Source organism: Centruroides vittatus, unplaced genomic scaffold (genome assembly GCF_030686945.1).
Source record: "Centruroides vittatus isolate TY-2023 unplaced genomic scaffold, ASM3068694v2 contig_134, whole genome shotgun sequence".
In the NCBI taxonomy this organism is placed as follows: Eukaryota; Metazoa; Arthropoda; class Arachnida; order Scorpiones; family Buthidae; genus Centruroides; species Centruroides vittatus.
Window position 1 is genome coordinate 1828232 of NW_027120852.1, and position 27866 is coordinate 1856097.

General features: G+C 33.3%; 1 protein-coding gene across 3 annotated transcripts in view; it reads right to left on the reverse strand.

Annotated features, from left to right (window-relative positions):
* The window catches only part of ssp3 (short spindle 3), a 158785-nt gene that overhangs the window by 109315 nt on the left and 21604 nt on the right, over positions 1–27866 (reverse strand). For all 3 annotated transcript variants that reach the window (XR_010883102.1, XM_067289124.1, XM_067289125.1), the window contains exons 5-7: positions 21242–22290; positions 20312–21156; positions 15451–15520 (exon numbers count right to left, since the gene is read on the reverse strand). Coding sequence is in view for 2 of the 3 variants with exons in the window: in XM_067289124.1 (XP_067145225.1) it covers positions 15451–15520; positions 20312–21156; positions 21242–22290 (1964 nt within the window). In the remaining variant the exon portion in view is untranslated. The remainder of the gene's footprint in view (positions 1–15450; positions 15521–20311; positions 21157–21241; positions 22291–27866) is intronic.

Consider the following 27866-nt stretch of genomic DNA (forward strand, 5'->3'; position numbering starts at 1 on the left):
CTGGGGGTAGGTGCACTCTGAAAATTGTCATCGGAAACACCCCATTCTTTTTACAGTTTTTCAAAAAATCCAGTTTCACTCTTGCCTTCGTAAGAGCAATTATAGCTTTACGGTATGTATTAGCTGGCATAGCTAAATCCTAATATATTCCCTCAGCACACCAGGTTGTTTAAAAAATAGTACTCACATCAAAAACCAATAACTGGTGCAAAAACTTCCAAAAATCACCCACTGAAAGGCCTGTCCCACAACCAAAAAGAGTACTACAGATGGTTGTCAACAGTTAAAATAAGTAAAGCGAAAGTCGACAACGAAGTTTCACAGTTGAGACGCAAATTAAGCCGTGCTTCCAGATGGTTAAAGTCTAATGGTATAGTGCTGACCAGGGCCGATAAGGCTGAAGTTATGGTATTAATGAAGCGGAAAACCTATGAAAGAGAGTTAAAAGAGTACATCTCCGTAACTCAATGCTCTGAAGCGGAGACAAAATGGGTGAATCAAATGCAAGCAAGAGTTAAAAGATTCACCAATACGAAACTTGCAAAGAAACTGGGGATTAGGAATATAATTATAGATGCTCCGGACATACCTAAGCTTTTTGCATTTGCCAAAACGCACAAGCAAGGGCAACAGCTCAGACGCATTGTAGACAAAGGAAGAGTTCCCACCATTCTACTCGAAAAACAGATACACGCTATGCTATCAGGCCACCTAAAAGATTATCGATTCAAAGTTTCAAACCCGCAGGAGCTGGTACAAAAACTTAAAGAGATAAACACACCATGTTATGCCACAGTATGGGATTTTAGATCTCTATACCCATCAATTAAAATTCAACCATGTTTCTGTGCCCTCAGAGACTTCCTTATGTCTGAAGTGCAAGACACCAAACTCCACCAGAACATACTCGAACTGGCACATTTAGCTTGCTATAGTTCAGTTTGCCAATTCGGGGGCACAGTATATGCACAAGAAAGGGGTGTACCCATGGGAAGCCCACTGTCCAGAAATTTATGCAAAATGGTTATCAGGACATTAGATAGCAAGACCCTTCCGTCATTTCTACCGAACATCCTACTGTACGGAAGATATATAGACGATATCATCATCCTTTGGAATACCGAACAAGATCTGAAACAATTTGAAGAAGCAATGAATAATAATCCTTATGGCCTGGTGGTAGAACTGGAACAACAAAGTAAGGAAAAAGTAAACTCCTTAGACATAGACATAGAGATTAAATATAACACAGTACAGATTCAAGTCTACAGAAAGCCTACAACAATACCAACATACATTCCAGTGGATTCCTGCGACCCGTTCCAATATAAAGTAGCCGCATTTAGAGCGTTAATCCATAGAGCCTATACCCATTCTTCAACAGCCCAGTATCTACACAAGGAATTATCCTACATTAAGAGCATTGCTAAACAGCATGGATACGGCAGCATCATAAATGGGTTATGTAACCGATACAGTAGGCAACAAAACACTCTGGAAGTTGAGGAAGAACCAAAGAGGGATAGCAATGAGGAAACCGCCGAGAGAATCCCGATATCGTATAACCCGCAGCTAAAAGGAGTATACAACACAGTGGCTAAGAAAAAAGGATTAAAGATTATATACAGAAGACCCTTCCATATACAATATATTAAGGAACGGGAAAGACAGCTTTGACCCGAATAGACTCCCAGGTGTATATAGCATTCCTTTGAAAGACGAAAGATGAGATCGAAATTTACTTTACATCGGTTCCACCAAATGGCCATTAAATATTAGAATAAAAGAGCACAAGTCTGACATCACACGTAACAAGTATACAACAGCTTTGTCCACATATGCCATGAACCTGGACGTAATACCATTTTTTGAAGAAACACAATTTATAAGAACCACCCAACATCAAGTGCATTTGAGAATATTAGAAGCAATCAAAATTTTTAAGGCAGATCGCGATGCAGGATGCATTAATTTTAAAGAAGAAAAAAAACCTCTCCACAGCATGGCAGTGCTTATTGGAGGACGAATCAGGAATGATGAAATAATATACTCATAAGTAAAAGTTATTTTATGATGACGTGCACTCGACGCGACCCCATCGGCCGATTATATTTTTTCATAACGGCTCGTGAATTGCTTCCTTTTTACAAATTATTTGAAAGGAAAGCATGCTATAGTTTTAAAAAACCTTCAAATCCAGTTTCAACGGAAAACATAAATAAGCCTGACGAAGATCCCAGAAGGGGAGTCGAAAACGTTTGATTTTTGGAAGTTTTCGCACCGGTTATTGGTTTTTGATGTGAGTACTGTTTTTTGAAAATTTAAAAAGTGAAGAACAAGAGTCACAGTCAGTGTTTTTATTTCTTTCCGTTTTTGACTCCTGTCCCTTGAGTACTAAGAGTACACACAGGTAGCAAATAGTTTTCCATACTGACTCCATCATCCCAATAAAAATATATAAGAATCAGTCCCTACAATAGTACTAGTATAATAATATAAATAATTATGATAATACTGGTGATTTATTATAAAAGAATCTACAGACATATAGCTTGTAGATTCTTTGCTATTTAGTTCATATATGCAAATGCAGATATGTATATAATTAGGATATGATCTGTTGTTATATGTATATACTGTACAGAATATAAACAATACACAAACTAGATAATAATAATATTTAAGAAATGAAATGAAAGAATCAAACACTCATGCAAAAACAAAAAATATTTAATGATAAACAAATTTTTTCAATTTAAGGCCATAAATTTCAAAGATAGCAACGTTCTCCTCTAGCAGGGAGATCTCTTTTTGAAGTCCAGAAATCAATACTACACATAACATCAAATGATGTATCAACAACAATCAATCAATCAATCAGATGATGACTCTTTCTTTAAATTACAGCATTCTTTTTTGAATATATTTAACCTGATAATGATAGCTAAAATTATCAAAAATGTTTGTTTATCATTAAATATTTTTCATTTTTGTTGGAGTTTTTTTATTTCTTAAATATTACATGCACTTTATAATTAAACATAAAATCCAAATTAAAAAAAATGAATATTAATATTCTAATTTATATTAATTAGCTATTTACATTTCATTTAGCTAATGGAAATGACTTTTTCATATGAATAGTTTTGATTTAGTTCATTATTGAAGAATTAGAACTGAATAATACTACAATTATTGATCATCATCAGAAAAGTACAATTGTGTCTTATGCCTAACATGTTTTCCCCGGCCATGATGGAATGTCTGGCACAGTTGTTAAGCCCCCGGGGAAAAGGGAAGAAGAAGGGTTGATGGGAAAATGGTTCTACAAAGAAGTAGGATTTGTGAAGTGTGGTTCGTGAGCGTAAAAACAGTTACCAAGTGGCTGAGCGAAGGAAAGTGGAAAACGATCAGAGTGGATTGTAAAATGAAGGGACAACGGTTTTAATGATGGAACGAAGATCTCCAAATGATATTTCAAGTCTGTAAGGAAAAAAGGTGATGAGGATTCAAATTCAAACTATGTCTCAATCGTGTAAATCTCTAACCAATAAGGACTATTAAGATTATTGTCGTGTTCCTAATTGTACTATGCAAGAAAATCTTGACACATTGTATGTCCTTCGGAAAACATTGTTGGTAAATTAAATTATTATTTTATTTCTTTGGTTCATTGTCTTTGTCTTGTCCTCACCCAATCAACTCCTAGAAGTGTCCAGTTTATTCTGTTCGCTTGTTCGTTTTTTTAGCCCGTCGTAGAAATTAATGTTTTTTTTGTCCCTTTCGATTTGATCTATCCTCAATCTCACACAATAAAAATATACAAAAATTACATGACATGCTGTGTATTTTAAATTTATCCTGTATATCAAGACACAGAAGACACCTTTCACACTTTTCCAGCAACTAATTCTAATCAAAGCAAATGTTGTAAAATGTAAAGAAGGGTATGTAGCATAGTGTGTGAGCCAAATCTAAAGTTTGTTGCTGTAGGACTGCTGCAGAAAAAAGTCTAAAATAAAGAGTCACTTAGAGCACAGAAGCAAAGCTCTAATCTAATAGACAAGTACAGTACATAGAAATGAAATCTAGAACAGTGAGATGTTGATCAGTCATCAAACTAATTTCATGTAATTGGACTAACACATCTTCTAAGTTTTTGATTGAGTATTTATATCCCTTAAGATGCTCTGCTAATATTTTATGTACTGTACATACTTCTTGATGGAAAAGATTGGTGATCTGGCTCTGTCTATGATTGGCCTGAGTTATCTACCTTGCTTGTGTGTCTTAGCAAAAAGCAAAAGCAAAGACCACGAGGAACTGAGCATGAACAACAGTGTGCTTCAGATTGTAGTGCTTCACAACTAACGTATCTATTATGTTATCCTGTCATAATGTTGGTTTCAGTTAATCTGCATTGCGTTTTCTGAATTGTCAGGTTACCATGTTTGTTTGTACAGAAAAAAAATTAATAAAGGTTTCCGTTTGTCACGTACCACCTGGATGATATTGTTACATGACTCGTGATTGGGCAACCGGCGTCACGTGCTCGTGATAAGTGCCCTGGATGGCGGGAAGGTATAAAGGTAAGCTTGCAACATGTGTGTACACCTTTTTGCCTGCTTTCACCTGAACGACCGGAGAGAACTTAGGATCACCAGAGCAGTAAGGAAGGAGAGGTAAGGGATGGGGACACGCAAGATGAAGGAAACAGAAAAAACTGATGAACAGAGTTTGAAATCCAATTGCATCAACATCAAAACGTTAAGAAATTGAGTGAATCAATTGATATTAGGGAAGGACATAACCAGTTTAACCTACATACTAGATTATTTTCTCGAGAATCAACAGGTGAAACCCTAGCAGGAACATTGCATACAGAGCTGCTATAATAATCGTTGAGGCTGTTATTAACAGATGTCCTTCAGCGGATAAACATCAATCAATCGTCCTTGTACATAATTGTAAATAATTTTTTTTTTATTATCATGATATTAGCTTGTACTCCTGTATTAGATATCCTTAAGATTAAGCATCAGTAGCCTCCAAATTATCGCATAACATTAACGGTTAAGTTCACATGAGTTTGTAAGTGTATATGATCATTTGTAATATAAAGTTTGTTGATAACCATTCAGTAAGGTGTGTTCTAATTGTCAGGTTCCTCGTATACCCTTATCCAACTCCAAGTCTGTATATTTCGGTAGTCTCACAGGCACTGCAAGATATAACATTTTGGCCAACCTTGTACACGTACATCTGCAACTACTGCAAGTAATCATTGTTGACATTTTAGCATTCAGTTGATTCAATATATGTTTTTAGACTTGAAACATATGAAGCTGTCTTCAATAAAATGATTGCTCTACTTTTGTCCACTTTAACTAATGTTATCTGATTATTACAGAGCCAACTTCATTGATGTCCCTTATAACTTCTTGGTCCCTCATAAGTATTCTGTTGGTCTTTATATTCAAGATTATGTTCCACCTGAAGTATTCCTTGTGCTTATGGTTGAATCCCATTAGTAAGTTTTCAACATTTGGTACAATTTTGTCAGGGAATAATAATGATATCAGTGTAAACATCAGGCTGTATCTTAGAGCTTGTTCTAATGCTTCTGATGGTTCGACATTGACCCAACAACAATGTAGCCAGTAGGTTATTTTGTTTATTTTCATTTTTATTCTTAATTGTATTCTATTTTATTTTTTATATTTAAATATATTTTATTTTATGTTGCAATTTTTTGTTTTATTGGATAATCAAAAAATCCATTATGATTTTAAAAATGTAATTTACGTCAAAGAATATTGTATTCTAAAAATAGAATTTCTATTTAAAAACCCAATGAAAACTTATCAATCAGGTGAAAAAGATTTGTTTTTGATTAAATTCAGTTGCTGGAAAAGTGTGAAAGTGTCTTTTGTGTCTTGATATACTGAAATTCCAGTATCGACTATTATTGATTCAAATATAAACACCTTAAACACAATAGTTATATATTAATGCCAAAGAAACAGTAGATTATATTGGGTTATATTACTACTATTATTATTAATTAAATTTTGATTAATTTGACACTAGAGGCAGGCTCCTGTCTCTAGTGCCAAATTATTTAGTAATATATCCCAATACAATCTGGCAACTGTTGGGCTTTAATATTATTCATTCTTCTTGTGTAGCATTATGGTTATATACACCATAGATTTGCCAGTGTTGTGTTCTTACCTAACTTTTACTAGATCAACAAAAATTTTAAGCAAAACTGCATTTGTTTGGAAAAGTTAAATAAATAAAATAATTTGATTACTAAAAACCTCTTTATTAATTTGATGAAATATTTACATTTTGATAAGCATTTTTTTTCTTGTTGTATGTGAAGCCTTATGTATAAAAATAAAGTTGCTAAGTTCTAAACATTATTACATTTCAAAATAACTTGCTATTAATTGGAGAAAAAGCTCTGAGAAAGACCCAAATTAGTTGTTAGGCTTTAAATTTATGGATTATTTGTTATGAAATTATTTTCTATTTTTTGATATTTATATATAAATATTAAAAAAGTATAAAATATGATTTTCATATTTTAAAAAATTTTTGGAGTATTTCCTTCATAATTATAATTATTACTTTTTTAAAATTAAAGTTTTACATGTATTTATAGAAAGTATATAAAGTACAGTTTAATTTAAAAATTAAAAATACTAATAAAGAATTACTCACTTCATTGCATAACTGGAGTTTACATTATTTATTTACTCATATCTTCAATTTTCCTAAGCACTTTTGGGTTCCTGTAAACCATCTTCTAGGAATCTCCATACCCTAGGTATATATAAAAAAATTCTTTCTATCAATATTCTAATTTAGACTTTTGTATATAGCAGAAAAAGACTTTTGTACAGGAGATCTCCAGAAGATAGTTTACAGAAACCCAAAAGTGCTAAGAAAATTAAAAATATTAAATAAATTGTAAAATGCCCTGTGGAACGAGATCTGCAGGGCTAGACAAAAAAACGGACAAGTCGGCTTGACAGATATACTGGACTTTTAATTAATTCCCATTGACACAATCACAACATATATATGTGAAACATGGAACTATCACAAATTTGACAAATTTTTAATCTCCCAAATAATAACATATAATGCTTCACACGTTTCACATTCCCTTTTCTTTCCTCCTCTCCTTTAAGAAGGCTCATAGCATGCAACAACAAAAAAAGGAACACGTAGGACACGTAACACAAAAATACAAATGAACCTGCTCGTGACACTTTTCTCCTACATACAAATAATGAACAAGAAAACTAATACGTTCAGATGAATCTCCCACCGATCTTCCTTTCCTTCAATGTGTTGTATCTCGACATTAAAGTGACCTTGATTGGATGGAAATGGATTGCCGTCTCTTCGGACTTTATCCCGTACTTGGTCCTCTTGCACTTGCCACCTCTACACCTTGTATCGTTTACAGGTGGCCAGAACATCGCAAGCAGGAACAAGGAAAAAAGGTGACTACCACGTGTGGATCGTAACCTTTTACACCATGCCAAATGGATATCCTCCCACGTGACCTCTACTGGCCAATCTGACTGTCAGCGTAAAGTGAACTGGAAAAGGGTGGTCCCACGAATGAAAACGAAAGGGTCGAGGGAAAAATCAAAACACAAGAATACATAGTTGTGAAGCACTAAAAAATAATTGAAATTAATGCAGTATCAAACTGGATAGTGTTAATATAAAAACTGAAAAAATTTATAATCCAGCATTTAATTTTGGATGAATAAATATTTTCAGCTAGCTTAACTGATCATCAAGGTTTAAATCACATGATTCCAGAACATCACTTGAAAATTATTCAAACAAAGCATACATTGCAATATATTTAAAATAAGTCATAAAATACTAGCATTAAAACTACATGAACAACAATGACAATAAATTGATTAATGACTCGAAACCGTGTCGCACTTGATTCTTGTTGGCGATGAACACAATATAGTGCTTACAATGATCACTTGGCTTTTCTTCTCCCTGTTATTTAGTTGACTACTCGCCGCAGACCTCCGGCACCACTCGAACGAGCATGCCCAACGTTGCCCGGCTTCGATGACCCACAGGTCGGCGGGCCGTTGAAGCCGGGTGACATTGGGCGTGCTCGCTCGAGTGGTGCTGGAGGTCTGCGGCGAGTAGTCAACTAAATAACAGGGAGAAGAAAAGCCAAGTGATCGTCGTCAGTACTATATTGTGTTCATAGTAAACAAAAATGACAATAAAATTATAGAATGACCAATAATATCATTACAAATAACAAAATACAAAGATGTGATTATATTGGCATAAATGTAAGATACTCTAAGTAGTAGCACAGAAGCTGCCAAGCATTCATAGATTCCCTGTGGTTTGTACATCATCTTACATTGTGCTTATAGATCTCAAGTTTAAAAAAAAAGAGTATCTAAGGGTAGTCCAATGGCCAGTCTATTATGTGAACTAGTAGTAGTAAGAAAATTTGAAATTAACTTCAAACCAGAATACATTAATGAAATACTGTCTAAGACTAGGTGATTTCACACCCTGGCCATCTATGGCCGCTCAATTCCCCACTTACTTTGCCCACTTGTTCCCAATATAGGCTATTCATAATAAAAATTTCAATATGTATACCTTCATCTGCCTAATTTCATGTGAGGATTCCATAACATAAACTAAGTTCAGATCCATTTCAAAATTCACTTCCGCATTCAAATTGGAAAAAAAAAACTAGTTTTTATTCAAATCCTATAAAAATTTTCCATTCATATTTTCTCTATTAAAATCAAACAAAACAACTTTTGGTTTCCAAAACAAAAAGCATTCTTTTTTTGAATTGTTCATCACAATTTTTTGAATGTCCCACAGAAAAATGTTTCAATTCCATGGTTATATGGTTCACTCTGCTTGCTCACTCCTCTTGTTCCCAATACAGATACAGTAGAGCGTCGTTAATCGGAACGTCGGTAATAGGAATGGCCGGAAATCGGAACGATTTTCAGTCGGACTGTGTCGTGCTGAATCGAACGTTTTTGATACTAGATTTACTTCTAAGTATAATTTTCATGTTTTTTATATTCTTCAATATATTTATTTTGTTTGTACAAAATGAAGAAATAATTTTTAACAATACGATAGCCTCGATTATTATTATAAAAATTTTCGTTAGGCTTAAAATCGACGAAAATTCAACACGAAGTGACACGCAATGGAGAAAAGTTTGAACATCGAACAGGTTAATATATTTTTTCGTACAAAGTCGGTAATCGGAACAAATGACTAATCGGAACAACCCCAGTCCCCAATTGATTCCGATTTTCGACGCTCTACTGTATTCATAAAAGATATTTTTATGCCAATTCAACCCTCCACAAGGGAGTCAAACCCCCTCTCACTTCATTCCACCTCTTACAGGGTGGATGGCACAACCCTCTCACCCCTGCTTACTATTCTCAAAAATCCACCCCAAGCTCAGTTCCCTCCCCTCTCTGTCCATCCTTCTATCCCAACTTGCTTTTCACAATTGAACCACCTGTTTGTTTTGTTCTCCTCTCAAGCCAATCCTCCTCACTTCCCTCTTACTCCTTGGGCCACCCTCCCTTTGTGTGAGAGCCTAGATTTTCTCTTGCATTTTTCGATAGCCTTTTATGTAGAGAAAGGGTTATAAATGACAGGTATGGAAAAGCTATTAACGTTTAAAATTTATATTAACCACAATGCAAATTGTTTCAGAGAGAAAATTTTTATAGAAAAAAACTTTTTTCCAACAATTAATAAAAGATGGAAGTGTGTGATTGTGTTTTCCCACCAGATTTACTACCTTCACAAGGTGACATCTTCCGAATGTGTCACCCGGAACTTCCACTGAAATTCATCTATTGGTCACAACCTATAACATTTCCAAAAAAAAAAAAAAACAGGAGAAAACACGAGACCCCAATAAAAAGGAAGATCAGATGACGATCAAAGTGGTGACGAGTCAGTCCTAGCCTTGCTCCTCAAGTGGATACCTCCATAACCCTCCTTGGCCTAGAGTGAACATCTATAGAAAACAACTTCTTGGAAAAGTAAACACATCTAAAGTAACTCCTTGGAAAAGTGAACCCCTTAAAGGTGATGTCTTCAAAAGGAAAACTCCTCAAGCGACAAAAGGAAAAGAGAAGAAACCGCTTCCAGTGAGCTCCATCACTCCAGCAATTTTAAGATATCTATACAACTTATCTAGATGTAAACTCTCTCTCTCAACGTAGAACATAAATTTGTTAAATCGTGGACAAAACCTTTATTATAAAGTATTAATCTTTTGTATAATCAGTTAAATAAACAGATGATTGTTATTCTTTTAATGGGTGTTTGGTGCACTTCCCTAACCACGTTGTCTCTCGTATCTCTCACGTTGTCTCCATCCGGATCCGGCCACCTTTAATATGTTACCACTCGCACGAGAACGAGATCATTATCATGATCATATGTCGACTCCAACATACTGGTGTCATCCTGACAAGGCATTGTGACATGGTGCGACCTTATGGTCGCATCTGCTTGTTTTGCTCTCCTCTCAAGCCAATCCTCCTCGCTTCCCTCTTACCCCTTGGGCCACCCTCCCTTTGTTTTGCTCAGCCTTCCACTCACTCTGCACAACTGTTCAAAAATATTGTGATCATTCATCAATTCCCAGTGCAGCTATTTCTATTTCGTGTTTTCTTTTTTTGACAGAAAAAGTGTTGTGTTAATTTTAAGGTAAGTATTATACAGTTGACTCCGCATAAGTCGACACCCCAAGATGAAGTGGAAATGTGTTGAGTTATCCAATGTGACGACTAAAGCGAAGTTGAAAAAAAACCACAAAACTACAATTAGAAAAATACGGTAGTGCGTTATACAGTAGTATAGGCTTACAATACATTGTGTCCTCCATTTACAATTACTCTGTAGATGAAAAACTGAAAAATTTGTTTAGTGTTGTTTGTTTTAAGCACTTAACTGTCTCGACTTTCTTTTTCAATGATCACAAACGCCTCGAAAACAACATCTTCACAATTGTCAATTGTTGACAAGTAACGTCTAAGGATTCTTAATGCCCCTAGTGTGAGAAAATGCAAAATTGGATTCCAGTGTGACGTTGATGTAGATTGAATATTTTCTTTTGTTTATCTGTTATTATATTATACATAAAAATACATAAAATGTTATGGCATTTTTATTAATATGTTATATATATATATATATATTATAATATTAATATATTATTACATTATTAAATATATTAACTATAATAAGTAAACTAGCTACTGGAAAATAAACTATTAAAAAACAAAAACCTTAAATTTCCAGCAATAAAAACATTTAATAATAACGTTTTCGACTGTTTTAAACAGCCATCATCAGTTAAAACGAACTTAAAAACAAAAGAATGCAGAAAAAAGAACCCAAGCAATACAAATATTTAAAATTCAAAATAATTCCAAAGCAAAAATGACGTCGTATATTAGAAACTAACAAACAGCGCATGCGCTAAATATCGTAGTAAGAATAAAAAATAAAAATAAAAATACAATAACAAAAAATACTGCCGCAAAAATATTTCTATTACAAGAAAGAACGTTATGCATTTCGGTAAAACGACTTCCATGCCGTGGATAAACCGTCTGCGTCTCTATGGTTAATGCAACCCGTGTTAACGTGGGCTTTGTAGATTTCAAGCTTTTCTAGATGTTTCAGCATTTGTTTGTTGGTCGTGGCCCTAATAATAGACGCTTTGTCCCAATGAACGTCGACCTCCTGATGCTTAGCGAAAGCTGCTAGCACAGTAGTATCCAAGCTCTTATTGATGGAGTATCTATGCTCCTTAAGCCTCTGCTTTAAATGTCTCATAGTTGCTTGGATACTACTGTGCTAGCAGCTTTCGCTAAGCATCAGGAGGTCAACGTTCATTGGGACAAAGCTTGTTGTATCGACGTAATCCTACAATATATCGATTGTTGAGAAACGACAAGAAAAAAGAGAACCGATTTTTAAGACGGGTATATTCTGTACCTTTAAAGGATCGTCGATTTAATACAGATATGGTATACGTTGGTGCAACTATGAGACATTTAAAGCAGGATACTTGGATACTACTGTGCTAGCAGCTTTCGCTAAGCATCAGGAGGTCGACGTTCATTGGGACAAAGCGTCTATTATTAGGGCCACGACCAACAAACAAATGCTGAAACATCTAGAAAAGCTTGAAATCTACAAAGCCCACGTTAACACGGGTTGCATTAACCATAGAGACGCAGACGGTTTATCCACGGCATGGAAGTCGTTTTACCGAAATGCATAACGTTCTTTCTTGTAATAGAAATATTTTTGCGGCAGTATTTTTTGTTATTGTATTTTTATTTTTATTTTTTATTCTTACTACGATATTTAGCGCATGCGCTGTTTGTTAGTTTCTAATATACGACGTCATTTTTGCTTTGGAATTATTTTGAATTTTAAATATTTGTATTGCTTGGGTTCTTTTTTCTGCATTCTTTTGTTTTTTAAGTTCGTTTTAACTGATGATGGCTGTTTAAAACAGTCGAAAATGTTATTATTAAATGTTTCTTATTGCTGGAAATTTAAGGTTTTTGTTTTTTAATATATTAACTATATATTAATAAATAAATTGACTCCCCTTCCTGAAAAAAAATGAGTTTGCATAACACGTGGGAAGTGAATTTATTTTTTCAGGAGAGGTGACGACTTATCAGAGTGTGGGACAGCAAAAGTATGTCAACTTATCCATTAATGACAAGTTAAACGGTGTCGAGTAAACCGGAGTTTTTTAACATTAATGCCTATGTAAGTCAGCCGGGACCACAGAAAAGTGACTACTTAACCGATGGTGTCGAGTTATCCGGGTGACGACTTATACGGAGTCGACTGTATATATAAAGTAGACACATGGATGATATCCTCATTATCTGGATATCTAAACCAAATGTTAACAATGTCAAGAAATTTGCTAACACCACTCTGTATGACCTTATCCTGGAATTAGAGAAAAAAGCTTAACATCAGCTTACTTCTTGAATATTCAGTTCACAATTAAAGGTGAGATTTTAAAAATGGGTATACATCAAACCAACTTTTTTCCTCTCTATACTCCATTTGTATCTGTAGACCCTTTCTTATAAGCTTTCATATTTTAAAATTGTAATTATACAAACTCTGTCTCTGTTTACATACGGAATACATTTCATAGCTGCTAATCACAGATTTCCCATTCCCAGTTAAATGATTATGGGGCTCATCTCCTCGTATAAATTAAGTGGGAGAAAACAACATACCCATATTCTAATAGTCATTGCAAATCACATACCATCATTGCAATAACTTTTAACCTCTTGCAGAAATGTACAGGAAAATAGCAAAGAAAGAAAATTTCAACATATCATTCAATACATTTATGTCTATATTATCACACCTTTGTATTTTGTAATTTTAATGTTTTTGGTATTTTTAATGTAACTACTAGTGTATATTGTTATAATTTTATTGTTATTTATTTAGTTTTAATGCTAGTATTTTAAATATACTGAAATGTATGCTGTGTTAGACTACATCAAATGCATGGGTTTTGAATCAACATTCTGGAATCTTGTAGTTGCATGTCATTTGAATCTGATGATGGCTAGTTAAGCTAGCCAAAAATATTTGTTCATCCAGAATTAAATGCTAGGTTAGAAAGGTTTTCTGGTTTTTATAAATAATGTGAACTTCTGCTAAGCAGATATGTAAGTACAGTATAGCATTAATTATCTGAAAATTAATTATTTAAAAAATCAATTAACAAATCTACTTCAAAATTCCAGAAATTATACAGTTTTTACTTAAAAACAATTGTTGATGATCTGTAGGACTGCTATCAAGCTATCTCATTATTAATATTACTGTTATGTATTCTTTTAATTTGAATTCAGTTTCATCAGTACATTGCAGATTGCAACAAAAGACTAGTGTTTGTTTTTATTAATTAGATAATTTTTCTGATATTTCTAATCATTCATATGTATAAAATTTGTCTTAATCTTTTTTTACTATTGTACTAGAAGTAAGGTTGACACTACTGCAATTCTTCACCACTTTTACCCTAGTTACACCCTCACTCAGCTACTTACAGAACACAGAAACTTTAAACACTACTTGCATAGATTTAACCTTGGAGACAATCCACAACGTGATTGTGGTATTCAGGAGGACCAAACACCATTTCACTTAGTTTTTTGTTGCAATAGGTAGAATTACATTAGGGATAGTTTAATGAGAGCTGCTATTCTTGAAGGGTACAACTGGCCTTGCAGTCCACACCAACTCATTCACACACGTACAATGTTCCATCATCTACTCGCATTCACATCCCTTTAGTGGGGCTCTCGAGAGCACTCGCTTCGGGGGCACGGATGGCAATTAGCTTTCCCTTGCTTTGTTTCAACCGTCGGTATATAGCTACCTTTCAACTTGGTATTTTAATTCTTATTTTTTGTCTTCTTTTCAGTCTAAATTTGTTAGTTTAAGTTAGTCCTAGTTGTAAGTTAGATTAGGGATGCTTAGCTTGGTTTCTGGTTAGGTTAGGATAGATTAGATTAGGGTTTGTTAGCTTTAGTCATCCGGTTAGGTTCATCCTGGGTTATGGTAGGTTAGGTTAGTTAGTAAGTTAACGTTTAAAAAAAAAATTGGAATCTTGCTTGTTTATCTTCCATCAGTCTGTTCGTCTTGTCTAGTTTGTCGTTGAGTTTGTTTGTTTTCACACTGTCTGTCTAGCTGTTAACAGTATTAAGATTTGCACTCACATTCAGTTTTATTAGTATTAAGTAGATATAAGTCTTCCTATTAACTGCACTTGGCACTAACTTCTACACTTAGCTATTCGTGACAGCGGCACTCAATTATTGGTGTTCACTAAACTCGGGTTTTCTTTTAGACCCTTCGGGGGACTATGGCATTGCAGCCAAACATCTGCACCTCAACATCAAATGTAGAGGGTACAGTAGTCATATGTAGAGTGATCCTACTTTTCTCTACTGTCTATCTCCCCTCCTGCCTCCCCCTTTCCCTTACCCTCTTTTCTGCCAGCTAAACACCTTGTGTATGGCCAATGTCAGAGTATGTATGTACTAAAAGTAAAATTGATATTTTCACTTTATTTGAAGTATTTATCTTTTTATTCTTTCCTACAAAGTGGTCAGTTATCCAAAATTGACACTCTACCGTAACAGTTTTATTGGGGAGTTTTGTTGTGTGTGTAAGATTTTCAAGTAGTTAAAAATAAAATAAAAGTACAGTAATTAGAAAATTTACAGCAAACTGATTACGAAAGAGTATCCAAGTCTGAATATTTGAATAAGTAATTTACATATTATAATTAATAAAATAAATTACCTTCTTCTCTAGCAGCAGTTTCATCCCATTCTACATTTTCAGAGGCATTTATTCCTTCTTGAACTGTTACCTAAATAATTTTCAGTTGTAAGTATATCATTAAAACATAGTAATATAAAAACATTTAAAGGGCAGTTTATATAATTATTTCAGACATTTTAGTTTTTCTTTAAAGCCAATCCAACCAAGACCTTAATCATAAGCAATATTGTCAATGATGATAAAAATAATACATTTATAATTATATTATTTCATACTTCTAACCCTTCTATTATATTATATTATAGTGTTTGATTTATATAATTGCATAATAAATTCCTTCTAATAGAAATTTATTACTCATTTTTTTAAATTTACACACATTTTTCCATAAGACATTTCTTACTAATATTCATATTAGAATATTAAAACAATTATACACTTCTATTTTAAAAATAAGAAAGAAGGAAAGTATTCTTACTTGAAAGATAAATTTAATCCTCTTAAAATTTTGTTCCAAAAGTCAATTTTCCTTAAATTTTGAATAAATCAATATCTTCCTAACTTTCCAACTCACAGAAAATGTAACACATACATTTTCCAAATTTTGAATCTCGCGGACCACTATCATAAATTTTTTTAACTATACAAACATGTATAGAATGACAATCATAAAAGTTCCATTTTACTTTATTAATGTGAAATTCACATGTTTAATTATGACAAATTAGTGTGAACTTTGTTGCTGCTTGTTTGAAATAAGTTTATGGCTTCTTGGCTCTTTTCTACAAAGAACAATTGCACTGGAAACATTATTTATTGACAGCAATTTTCATGTTTGATCTTAGATTAAAAAAAAAACCCCAATGAGTGAAAAAAGCAACTGAGCATTTTATATTTCTTTTGTAATACTTCACATAACCATGAATCAATTCACTTGCAAATTTCCCCACAGACCAGCAAAATATTTTCATGGGTCATCGGTGTCCACTGACCATCAGTTGGCAACATTCAAATTGCCACTGGAATTAGACATGAGATGATTAATTGGAATTGGGAATAAAAAAAAATTTAAAAGTTTCTGGGTATTGAAATCAACAAATCTCGTCACAATTTCTGATTCTTAAAATGCTTCTTTCACATTTAACAAGAAAATTAATTATTTGTTTCGGTCGAAGATTAAAAAATTTTTTAAATCACGATATTAACAGTTAAGTATTAGTTTATTGGAAACATTCATGTTGCCAAATAAGAGAGTATGCCATAGCAATGTATGAGGTGACGATCGTCACAATGGACTTTTCTTCTGCATAGTCAGAGTGACGAGAGACGGCATTTAGTCAGTACTAACTGTCCCATTTGAGGAGAGACGGGGTGACGTTAGTTTGCCACACGGCCGGTATTGGGTCGGCTCGAGTGGCAATTTCACATTGAGGCTGGCACATTAAGGTTGACAAAAATATTTAAGTGTTGGCAGTGTTAATATTTAAAATATAAAGAAAACTGTATTTTAATTCAAAAAATATTATATAAAGTTGTTTCTAATATTTAGTATGTTTACTTATAATGATAAAATGTTTGAACAACACCTTAAATACTTTTTTCAGCAACACTTTAATTTATTTAAACAGCATTTTTGACCCCTTTTCATAGGTCTGCATCAAGTTCAACAAGAAGATTCAAACTGTCTTCTTAAACAGTTCAAATCTTCTCGTTAAACTTGATGCAGATCTATGAGATGTGGAAAAGGTTCTTTTAAATAAAGTGTTACTAAAATATTTAAAGTGTTGTTCAAACTAAATTAGTTTCAGCCTATATAGAAGTGTTTTTTAATGATAAAACGACTTTTCCATTATAATTATGAATGCTTTTGTTATGATTCACAAGTGATGCTGTAATACATTAAATTTTCAAACTCAATTTGCACCATTCTGAGTAAAAAATAATTGTTTTCGCTAAATGTACTGCCTTTTTGAGTTTAAAAATGGATTTTACTTTTCCAGCTCTTCTTACATATAACGGAGGGAAAGTATGGCAATTGGTCAAAAAATGGCCCCCAAGATTTTTACATTTTTGGACTCAGGGAATCTTGAAACTTTGAGAAATTTAAAAATATTTAGGGGTTTTTTTTCGTACGTACATGGTATGGGTGTGGAGGGAATGATTTTGTTCACCGTCTTTCAAGCTTAATAACTCCTATGCTTTTTGGTGCAAATTTCTGAAATTTTGCAGGGAGGTTTGTTTATTAGGAGGATTGATGCTATTAAATTTTGGTGGTTAAAGGTCAATGGGATGGGTGATAAAGAGGTTTGTGTGTATCTTCAGTAGGATCAGACTTAATGACAATTTTACTTGTTATTAGCATTTACAATTTTTTTTATAAAACCTATCCCTACCCTCAAAACTTAAGCTTTTAGCCATTTGATAATAATTAAAAATATAAAGATTTTTAATAAGCTATCATAGCAGATGGCACCACCAAATGTTGCTGGAAATGTTAAGCAGCTTGTTGCTGGATTTTTTCAAGATGAATCAGTCTAGTTATTCATTTGATTCTTCTTTACCTTGAAAAAAGTTCATACAATTATATATTTAGGAAAACCTGGCTCGAGCGAATGAATTCAAAATTTGGCTAACTGGTGATAATGGCATTTGTTCTGCTTGTTGCATCATTTACAAACACCATTTAGTGTTAAATACAATGGAATAATGATTTTACGGAGAATACCAATTGCAAGAAATATTAAAAATAAAGTGAATCTTCTCATTTACTTCACCCTTCCTAATGATGGCCAATGAAGCAGTTTCCAAAGATGGTGGCCCTAGATGACACAATAGAATAATTCTTTGAATAAAAAGAAAATAGCCTTAATTTCATTGGGAGTAGTGTAATATTAACTGTATCTGAAATAAGATTACAAAATTATTTTGCAGTACACAATAAAGCATGCATATCCACATGTAAATGGAGAATTTTCAGGTTTCTTTCAAAAAATGATTCCAAATTTCCCAAACATTTTCCATTCTTAAGCTCAATGTTTATTAATTAATGAATGGACCACGCTCATACTGTAAATCTAATTTTTCTAAACTAAAATAAACTTTAGAAAATATTCAAAAGAATCGGAATCAGCAACTGCATCAGAATCAGGAATTGTATTGGAATTGGGAGAAATTTTGATATTGTACCATCACTAATTGGAATAATCATTAACCTGCTAAAACACTACTACTTTGCACATATTCCAGGACACAACTACAGTCAGTTTGTAATGTAGCCATTTTCTCCATCAGTGTGTGGCTGACAGAAATTCTACAATCCATGAGATATTTCCAACCCACCTACAGCGTAAAAAAATCATCTAATAATTTTTGCACACCCTGTACCAATCCATCCCGACAGCCATTTGACAAAATCAAAGAAAAAGTCTCATTTGACAAAAACAAAAGTGCTTTTCCACTAGGTCAATGCACCAGCACACATCTGTGATTGCCATGGCCAAAATTCATAAACTGGATTTTGAATTACTGCCTCATTTGTCCTATTTCCTAGATTTGACACTGATTTTTTTTGTTTTGTTCTCTAACCTTAAGAATGGCCCAGGAGAGTAATCTTTGTCCAATTCCAAGGTAATAGCTGTGGTAAATAGCTATTTTGAGGATTCATCAACATATTAAGAGAGAATCACTGCTTTGGAGTACTGTTGGAAAAAGTGTGTTGAGTTAGCAGGAGATTATAATGAAAAATAAAATTACTTTCTAGCTGCTACATACTTTGCAAACAACTCATGTACATACCTTTTTTGCAATTTTCACATATTTGTTAAGTTTTATGCTAGTTTAAACTTCATTTTTGTATTAATGTAAGGCATATACAAGTTGTTTGTAGAGTTCATGTTTCAAAAGAATAACTTGGGAACTAATCAGCTGAATGACATCATATTTCACATAGAAATTTTGTGATGATGGAATTTTATTTGAAACAAAAACAAGTAGTTACAAAACTGTCCTCCAGGATGGACAATGACATGCAACACCTTAGTGGATAACTCACAATACACATGATGCACTGTTTGATTAAACAACAGCATGTTCAATATACTGGCCTTTGTTGTTGGCAACATGCCGAATTGCTAAATCACATGTTCAATCACAGTACACAGTTTCAGACACCAGCGTATCAACCATGTTGTTGCACAACCGCAGTGTACCATGTGTGATCACAAGTTTTGAGAGGTCTTGAGTTATCTATTACAGTGTTGCAGTGTCATTTACCATCCTAGCAGATATTTTCATAACTATTTTTTTTTGTTTCAAATAAAATTCCATTACTACAGAAGTCTCTGTGTTAAATAAGACAATTTTTCTTATCAGTTTCCAAATTATATCTTTTTAAAAAGTGAACTTTAATCTCCTGGATCCCAGATGCCCCTAACTATTAGCTTCCAAAGCTATTGTCTAAAGCGCTATTAATTGATGCATTATGCAATCTGATTTTGTTACAACGTAGTAAGTTTTACACTTTGTTGTCCTGTAATTTACTGAAGAGGTGCACTAGCATGTTTAAAAGTAAATAAAATAACTCAGCAGAGAGACCAAGATATGTTAAAATCACCATATTATATATGTTCAAAGTCAGTCTTTAATGCCAATAAAGCATTTTTTGAGACAAATGACTTCTCATCATCAGATCAAAGGCAGAGTTTCACATCAAACTGCTGCCTTCCAAATCAACTCATGGGGTTGTTTGTAAGCAGGGAATGATAGAAATAAATGCAAGTTTCAACCTGAAGGCTGAGTAATGTACTACATTAGCATTAAAAGTAAAAATTACATAATTAATCAAGTTCTTATAGTTTAGAAAAGGAAATTATTTACTAACTTCTTGTTCGTATCCTATTTGTAAATCTTCATCCGAATCTTGTTCGACCACACCGTCCTTTTTAGTCTTATTGAGGCTCAGATTAAAGTTTAAACTGTCAATGTTGTTATCAAAATTGTTGGAAGTATCAGAATCCGACAAATCACTAGATATTTCAATTTCGATTTTTCTGAAAGTTTCGGAACTTTTACTTTCGTTTTTTTCAAAAGTATTTTGAATTTTTTCATCTTCGACATTTTTAACATTTATATTTTCTTCTTTTTTATCGTGCATGGAAAGTAAATAATTTTTCAAATTATTTTTATCTTTTTCAGCATATGCTTCACTTTTATTAACATTTAGAAGTAAAATTTCACTTTTTGATTTTTTAGCATTTGTATTTGAAAGTTTAATTGCAAGATTAGTTTTTTCTCTTGAAGTTTTAAAATTTTCTTTAATATCAGTTTTACTCCTGCATAGTGTAAATTTTGAATTTTTATCAGTTTTCAAAGAATTAGTTTGTCTATTTCCTTCTGTCTTCTTTCCGTTCGTATCTCTTGTATTGGTGAATAAATTTCCTTTCCTCCAACAACTTTTTGAATTGTTATTGTTATTTTTCAAAGGCTCACCTTTTATATTAGACACTTTTCTTTTCATTTGTTGATTATTTACATCTGTAATGGAATTTGATGTTTTGACAAACCTTTTTGTTGATTTCAGTGATTGCATACTGCCATATTGCTCCTTAGCTTGCTTCTTATGAATATCTGGATAGGATTTTGCTTGAAGAGGTTGAGAAACTTTCTTTGACAAAAAATTTTTCGATCTGTTTTTTATTCGAACAGTCTCCCAACCGTCAGAATCATCTAATTATTTTAAAATAAAATATTAATATTAAATTTTGTAAAAAAAAATAAAAATTATACACTTAATAAATTATCTGTTAATTACCTTCATCCTTATTTTTTTCTTCTGTGAATTTTGTTATTGGGATATTTAATTCTTGGAGAGATCCTTTTACTTTATCTGCCCAACTTTTGCCACTGGAAGTACTGCTAAGTGATGACGACGAACTGTTGAGATTTTCATTTTTGATTAGAAGTTTCCCGGAAGGTTGGGTGTTACCTGACGAAATGTCTGCTTTCTTGTTAGACTGAACTAACAAAGAATTAATTCCAATTTTAGTTTTTGTATCTTGTAATTTTCCAGTTTCGCACTTTTTATTTTTAACTATTGTATCTGACTTTCTTTTATTATCAATATTAGTTGGGGAAGTTCTTATATTTTTTTGAACAGTTCCAATGGAAGTAGGTACTATTCCTTGAGGTGAAGATATTCCTTTATTTCCAGTTACCTTACCAGTTGTCTTTTCAGGAACAGAAACATTAAAAATTGTTTTTTCAGAGTTCATTGTTCTTCCAGAAGTTACATGAAATGTATTTGACACAGATTGATCTTTTTTTTCATTTCCTTTTGACTGAATATTTTCAAATTTTTCAGCAGTATTTAATACATTCTGTTTACTATCAGTTTTATGCATATTATCCTCTTTAGACAATAACAAGAGATTCTTGTTATCGGGATAATTATTTTTCGTTTCGTCGGCCGATGCCAAAGATTCGCAAACCGAAACAACATTTTCAATACTTTTGGATATCAAATTGTTTTGAATTATATTTTCTTTATTAATAATTGAGATATCATTTTCAATTTTTGCAGGTTTGACAGTGACAGAAGAAAACAAAGACTCTTTAACGTCAAGCGAAACTGGTTTTTCATTTAAATTTCCCTGTATAATTGGAATTGAACCTTTCTTTTCACAATTTATTAATTTATTTTCAATAATCTCATTGTTATGTATTAAATCCATATCGGCAAAACATGGTTTTTCTCCTAATCCAAAATCGAGAACAACATCTTTGAAGTTTGTTTTCTCTTCCGACTTATTCGATCCATTGACGTCGACATCTGTCTGAACTGAAGTCGATCTTAAACAAGGGCTAAAAAATAAAGTAAATCATTAAGATTACTATTTACATAACTAGCATTAAACTTTTTCAATTTTTATTAAATAAAGCTACAAAAGAAAAGCTAATAGATGCGTATGCATATATAGTATACCTAGTGTTTCTAAAATGCTTGGTGAATGTCAGAATAAAAACAATAAATCAGAAGATACACAGGAATTACTTTTATTGACCTTCAAAGTACTCTCCAAGTTGAGAGAAAACATACTTTTGATAATATTCATAAAACTTCTGGAAATAGTTGAAAAAGTCTTCTTTGAGTACTGTTGTCACATGGCTTGCAGAGATATCAGCAAAACGTAGTCCTTAACCATCTCTTTTTGGCAAGGAAACAAAAAGTAGTCTACAGATGCAAGATCAGAGAATATTGTAAATGATTCAAAAAGTCACACCATACTGAGCCATGTACTGGCACACAAGGATTGCACAGCATGCTGGTAATCTGACATGTCATGCAGCAAAACCCACTTTCCAATCATACAGGATTCTGACCATACACACCAGATGTGCTGCAACAAATGTTTCAAAATTTCTGAGTCAAATGCAACAGACACAGTTTGACTAATAGGAACAAATTCCTTAAGCATTATTCTATCAACATCATACACCAACCTTTTTGTTTTCCATTACCAGTTTAATGTTTTGACTAACCTGATTAGTGTATGATATTGTTAGAGTTTTCTCCATTTTGAATTTATTTTTAATATGATGATTCCATTATTTGTAAAAATTCTAAAAATAAATAGATTATTCTCAGATTAAAAAAATGAGTAAGAAACTACTCTTTTTTAACCGATTTCAGCACGAGGCAGCGATTCGCCTAAAACGACAGGAGTCACCTTGGTATCAACATTGCAGTAATTGTCATTGTAATATTGATAGGAATAATGTAAAAATATTGTATAAAGAAGAAAACTGGTTTAAAAGAAGAGTTATAGAACATTTTTGTATTACTGAATATGCAAATTTGATAAACCAAAATGTCGGTATGAATGTCGATGCATGCTGGGAACGAATAACCAGTATAAAGTGAGTTAGTTGTTTGATGTTGGAATATCCACTGATGAGGATACAATAGTGAAATGCATTTGGATGTTTTTAAACCTAATAAACAACGAGAATTGGGTATGGTTAAAGTATAGTATTTCTTTTTAGTTAATCACTGTTTGCTAACATAAATCACTCGAAATCGGTTAAAAAACATTAGTTTCTTACTCGTTCTTTTAATCTGAGAATAATCTTTATTTTTAGAATTTTTACAAATAATTTTAAAATATTACCGATCCCATTGTTTTAACTTTTTACTATGCTACACAACAAAAAAGAAATGTCAATAGTACCGTCAGCATTGCCGTATCTAGGAGCACGATCCCTACTCATTAGCCGTATATTCCGGCGGTACGGCTTTGTGCTTCCCTTAACCCCTCTACCCAACCTACACAGAAGCATATGCAACGACCAAGACATAATCAGCGCATTAGAAAAATCAGGGGTTTAAGCAGTGCCACTAGAAAATCCAACAACAGGAGCAATAGAGAAGTATATAGGGGCTATACATCCACAAGAGCCGAATTATCGGGCTAGAGTTGGCTATAATAAATAAATAATTAATAAGACAATTTGGCACTAGAGCTTGGCGTTAGGTGCCATCTCTTACTAAACTTAATAATTATAATTAAATTAAATAAATAATTTTAATAATTTGGAACTAGAGGAAAAGAAATCGGCCCGAAGCGGGACTCGAACCCGCAACTTCTGCTATCCGTGCAGACACGTTACCAGTTACGCTACCCGGACCTTCAGTCCGATCGCCTCCTCCATGGATGTATAGCTTTGTAACGAGTTAGTCGTTATTTATTTATATTTATACGCCTTGCCGGGGTTGCGATGGCCGGTTGAGTGCTTTGGGAGGACATGGGCACTTGATGTGTCCCCAGCCGGCATTGTAATGACCTTCGATGGTCGTCGTGTTAGCTTATTATACTGGAGGAGGCGATCGGACTGAAGGTCCGGGTAGCGTAACTGGTAACGTGTCTGCATGGATAGCAGAAGTTGCAGGTTCGAGTCCCGCTTCGGGCCGATTTCTTTTCCTCCAGTTCCAAATTATTAAAATTATTTATTTAATTTAATTATAATTATTAAGTTTAGTAAGAGATGGTGCCTAACGCCAAGCTCTAGTGCCAAATTGTCTTATTAATTATTTATTTATTATAGCCAACTCTAGCCCGATAATTTGGCTCTTGTGGATATATAGCTTTGTAATGGGTTAGTCGTTATTTATGTATATAGGGGCAACAACAAGAATGCTCGCCTGCCATATTGCGGAACACCAGGAAGATATAAATAAAGGAAGACAAACAACAGAGCTGGCCAGAAAAGTTCTGCAACAAGGTTACACTCTGCTATGGTCAGAAACAGCGCTCCTAAAAAGTTGCAACAATAGAAAGATTACATTCATCTGGGAAGCGATCCTCACAATAACATCAGATGCATGCAACATCTCCACCCTGGACTTGCCCGAAATATGGGTTACTCTTTACAAGCGCCTAAACACCCAAACATGCCGACAGTCGCATACTTAGTGCGTTTGCTTTTCAACGCACGCGCCGTCAGTCGCGCCGATTTAAATCTCTTTCAAACCGACGAAGTTACCAAACGCTAAAAATTTATCTTTAAAAATTTGCCAACAAAACTCTTCCGTTATCTGCTTGGAACGCTCGGCACGTGCCACTTTCAAATTTGCTCTTTTCTTATTCGCCTGAGGATGACGAACATAACTTTGTCGAAATTGCTTGCAGTATAAAGGTAACTTTTTATTGAACAACAATGATAATTCTTTGTCCAAAAACAGCCAATCCAAATTCAGTTCATCTTCTGATTCCTTACCATTACAAAAGTGTTTAAATCAGTCATACAGACATTTTCTGGCCACAGAACCGTTTCCGTTCACTTTTGTCAACATTTCATGTGCTTCCATTGCCATTTTTCACAATTTGAAGCAGAACTTCACATTGACTGTTGTTCCGTTATTCTTTGATGCAGACCTCTCATGCAGACTGTGCTCAAATGACTGCAATGAAAGCCTAGATGCAGCCACACGTATTACACAATAGGCAGTACTTATAGACATGTCCCCGCACATCCATATGCACATGCTCAAACTTGTTGCATGCATTGCATTTGAGATAGCCTAACAAAGCTAAATCACCACCAATATTAGGCTACTTTCCTGCAATTATATTTAATTAATTACTAAATATTTTATCACTAAAAGGCAGTATTAGTCACCATCTCTTATTAAATTTAATAATTATAATTAAATTAATATTTATTAAATAATTTAGAATATTATGGAAGAAAAGAATCAGCCCAGAGTGGGACTCAAACCCACATGAGGAAATCAAACTGGAGGCTTGGATAGCATAACTGGCAACACATCTGCACAGTAAGCAGGAGTTGTGGGTTCAAGTCCCGCTCTGGACTGATTCTTTTCTTCCAAAATATTCTAAATTATTTAATAAATATTAATTTAATTATAATTATTAAATTTAATAAGAAATAGTGCCCAACACCTCCTACTAGTAACAAAGTACAGTAAGACCCCAATTAATGCTGATTTGGTATAATGCAGTCTGCGAAGCCTTAGAAAAAAGTTCAAAATTTACACCGATTCAAATTATAGCGGCATTTCATAGATTCATATATAATTATTTACGAACACAAACCAATCAGCAAAAGGTGGCAAATTGTTATAGCACTGTACTTCCCTTAAATCTATGTTTGTTTTGTGCAATTTTGGAAAAAATATATCATCATGGATGCCATAGGAAATATCAACTTTGCTTGACAAGAATTAATTGATAAATACATGAACTGAGCATGGAAGAAGTTATGGCTGAGGTATCCAAGAATTCTCAACGAGAAGAGCCTATCGCTGTATCGTTAGGTCGACCAAATTGTCAACCTAAGCGACTAGATGTAGACGAGCAGGATATTGAGAGTTACTGCAGGTTTCTGGTAAGAGTCTTACCAATGATGACCTTCAAGAACTGGAAGAACAAGGAATTCACGTAAAACTGGAAAATTGTGATTCCGAAAATGAAGAACTCAAAGAACTTGCTACAAATTTTCTTAGTAAAAGTTTGGTAACCATAACTGAAATCATTTATCAAATTGTAGCAAACGGTTCAGATTTCGAAAGGAGTGCAAAAGCAAAACGAGGTGTTCTGGATGCAATCTTCTGCTACCAACATTTGCTTAAGGAAAAAACAAATGACAAATGATACTACATGACTTTATTGCAAAAAACAAAAATTTCAGAAAAGTTAGGACCTTCATCACAAAAAATGAACTTTACATTTCTCTGCGCGTATGTTTATTGTGCAAACTAATATAAAAATAACTTAAAATTAAAGTAAAATTTGTTTATTTTTGTTCGCGTGTTCCCCTTTCCCTATTTACTCTATGTTAAAATGACCCCATTTAATGCTGTTTCATTTAGCGCTTTGTCATCTAGAAACCCACGCGTTAAGCAAGGTCTTACTGTATTTAGTAATTAATTAAATATAATCATGGTAAAGCCTGATGTAATCTGGAGGTTATTTGGCTTTACAAATTTATCAGGTTTTGTGATGTTTGTTTATGTAGATATCCTAACATTCATCAAACTTTTTACACACACCAGGTATGTACTGTACATAATGTATCTACTTATATATAAAAATTATAAAATTATTTTCATCTTGCAGTATATAAACTGAAATATTCTTGTAGAATGACACTGGATGGTAATTAAGTTTAAAACACTAAAATTATAGACAGTCTGTTGAAACAGGAAACACCATTTATTTGGTTTCAAAATTCCAAAATACATTTTTGATGGCTGACCATTCCTTGCAAGCTACTTGGCTTTCAAAATTAAAAACACCACTTTAAAAACAATACAAAAATAATCCAATTAAAAACAATTTTTAAAATGATGGTGCTTCTAGTGTATATAAGTTCTATAGTCTCCAAGTTGTAAAGATGGAAAATGAAAAACAACTGTGGCATCACCAGTTCTAATTTTGAAACTTTTGTTTTTAATTGGATTATTTTCTCATTGTTTTTAAAGAAAAGTTTTTCATTTTTATGGCCAATTAACCTACAAAGAGAAGTTGTTCATAAAAAATGTATACCGAAACTTTGAAATCGAGTACAGTGAAACCTTGCTTAACGAGCAAAATAAATTGTAAAAAAATGATTCGCTTAATGAGCGATGTTTCGCATAATGAGTGACGAGGAGAGAGGAAGTTCTGGATTGTGCACATACTCCATCAATCTGTGTTTAGCACTTGTTCCGCTAGCATCTTAGTGTCACTTGCGATCATACATTTTTTCAAACGTGTTCACACACATTACGTATGAACATCAACATGTTTATTATATAGCTCATTATATAATAAACATGCCAAATTCTTGGGCTATGTAAAGGCTACAAATAGTAGAAATTAATTAATTTGGCTAAAGGTAGGCTGTTATCTCATATTAAATTGAATGACCAATTCCAG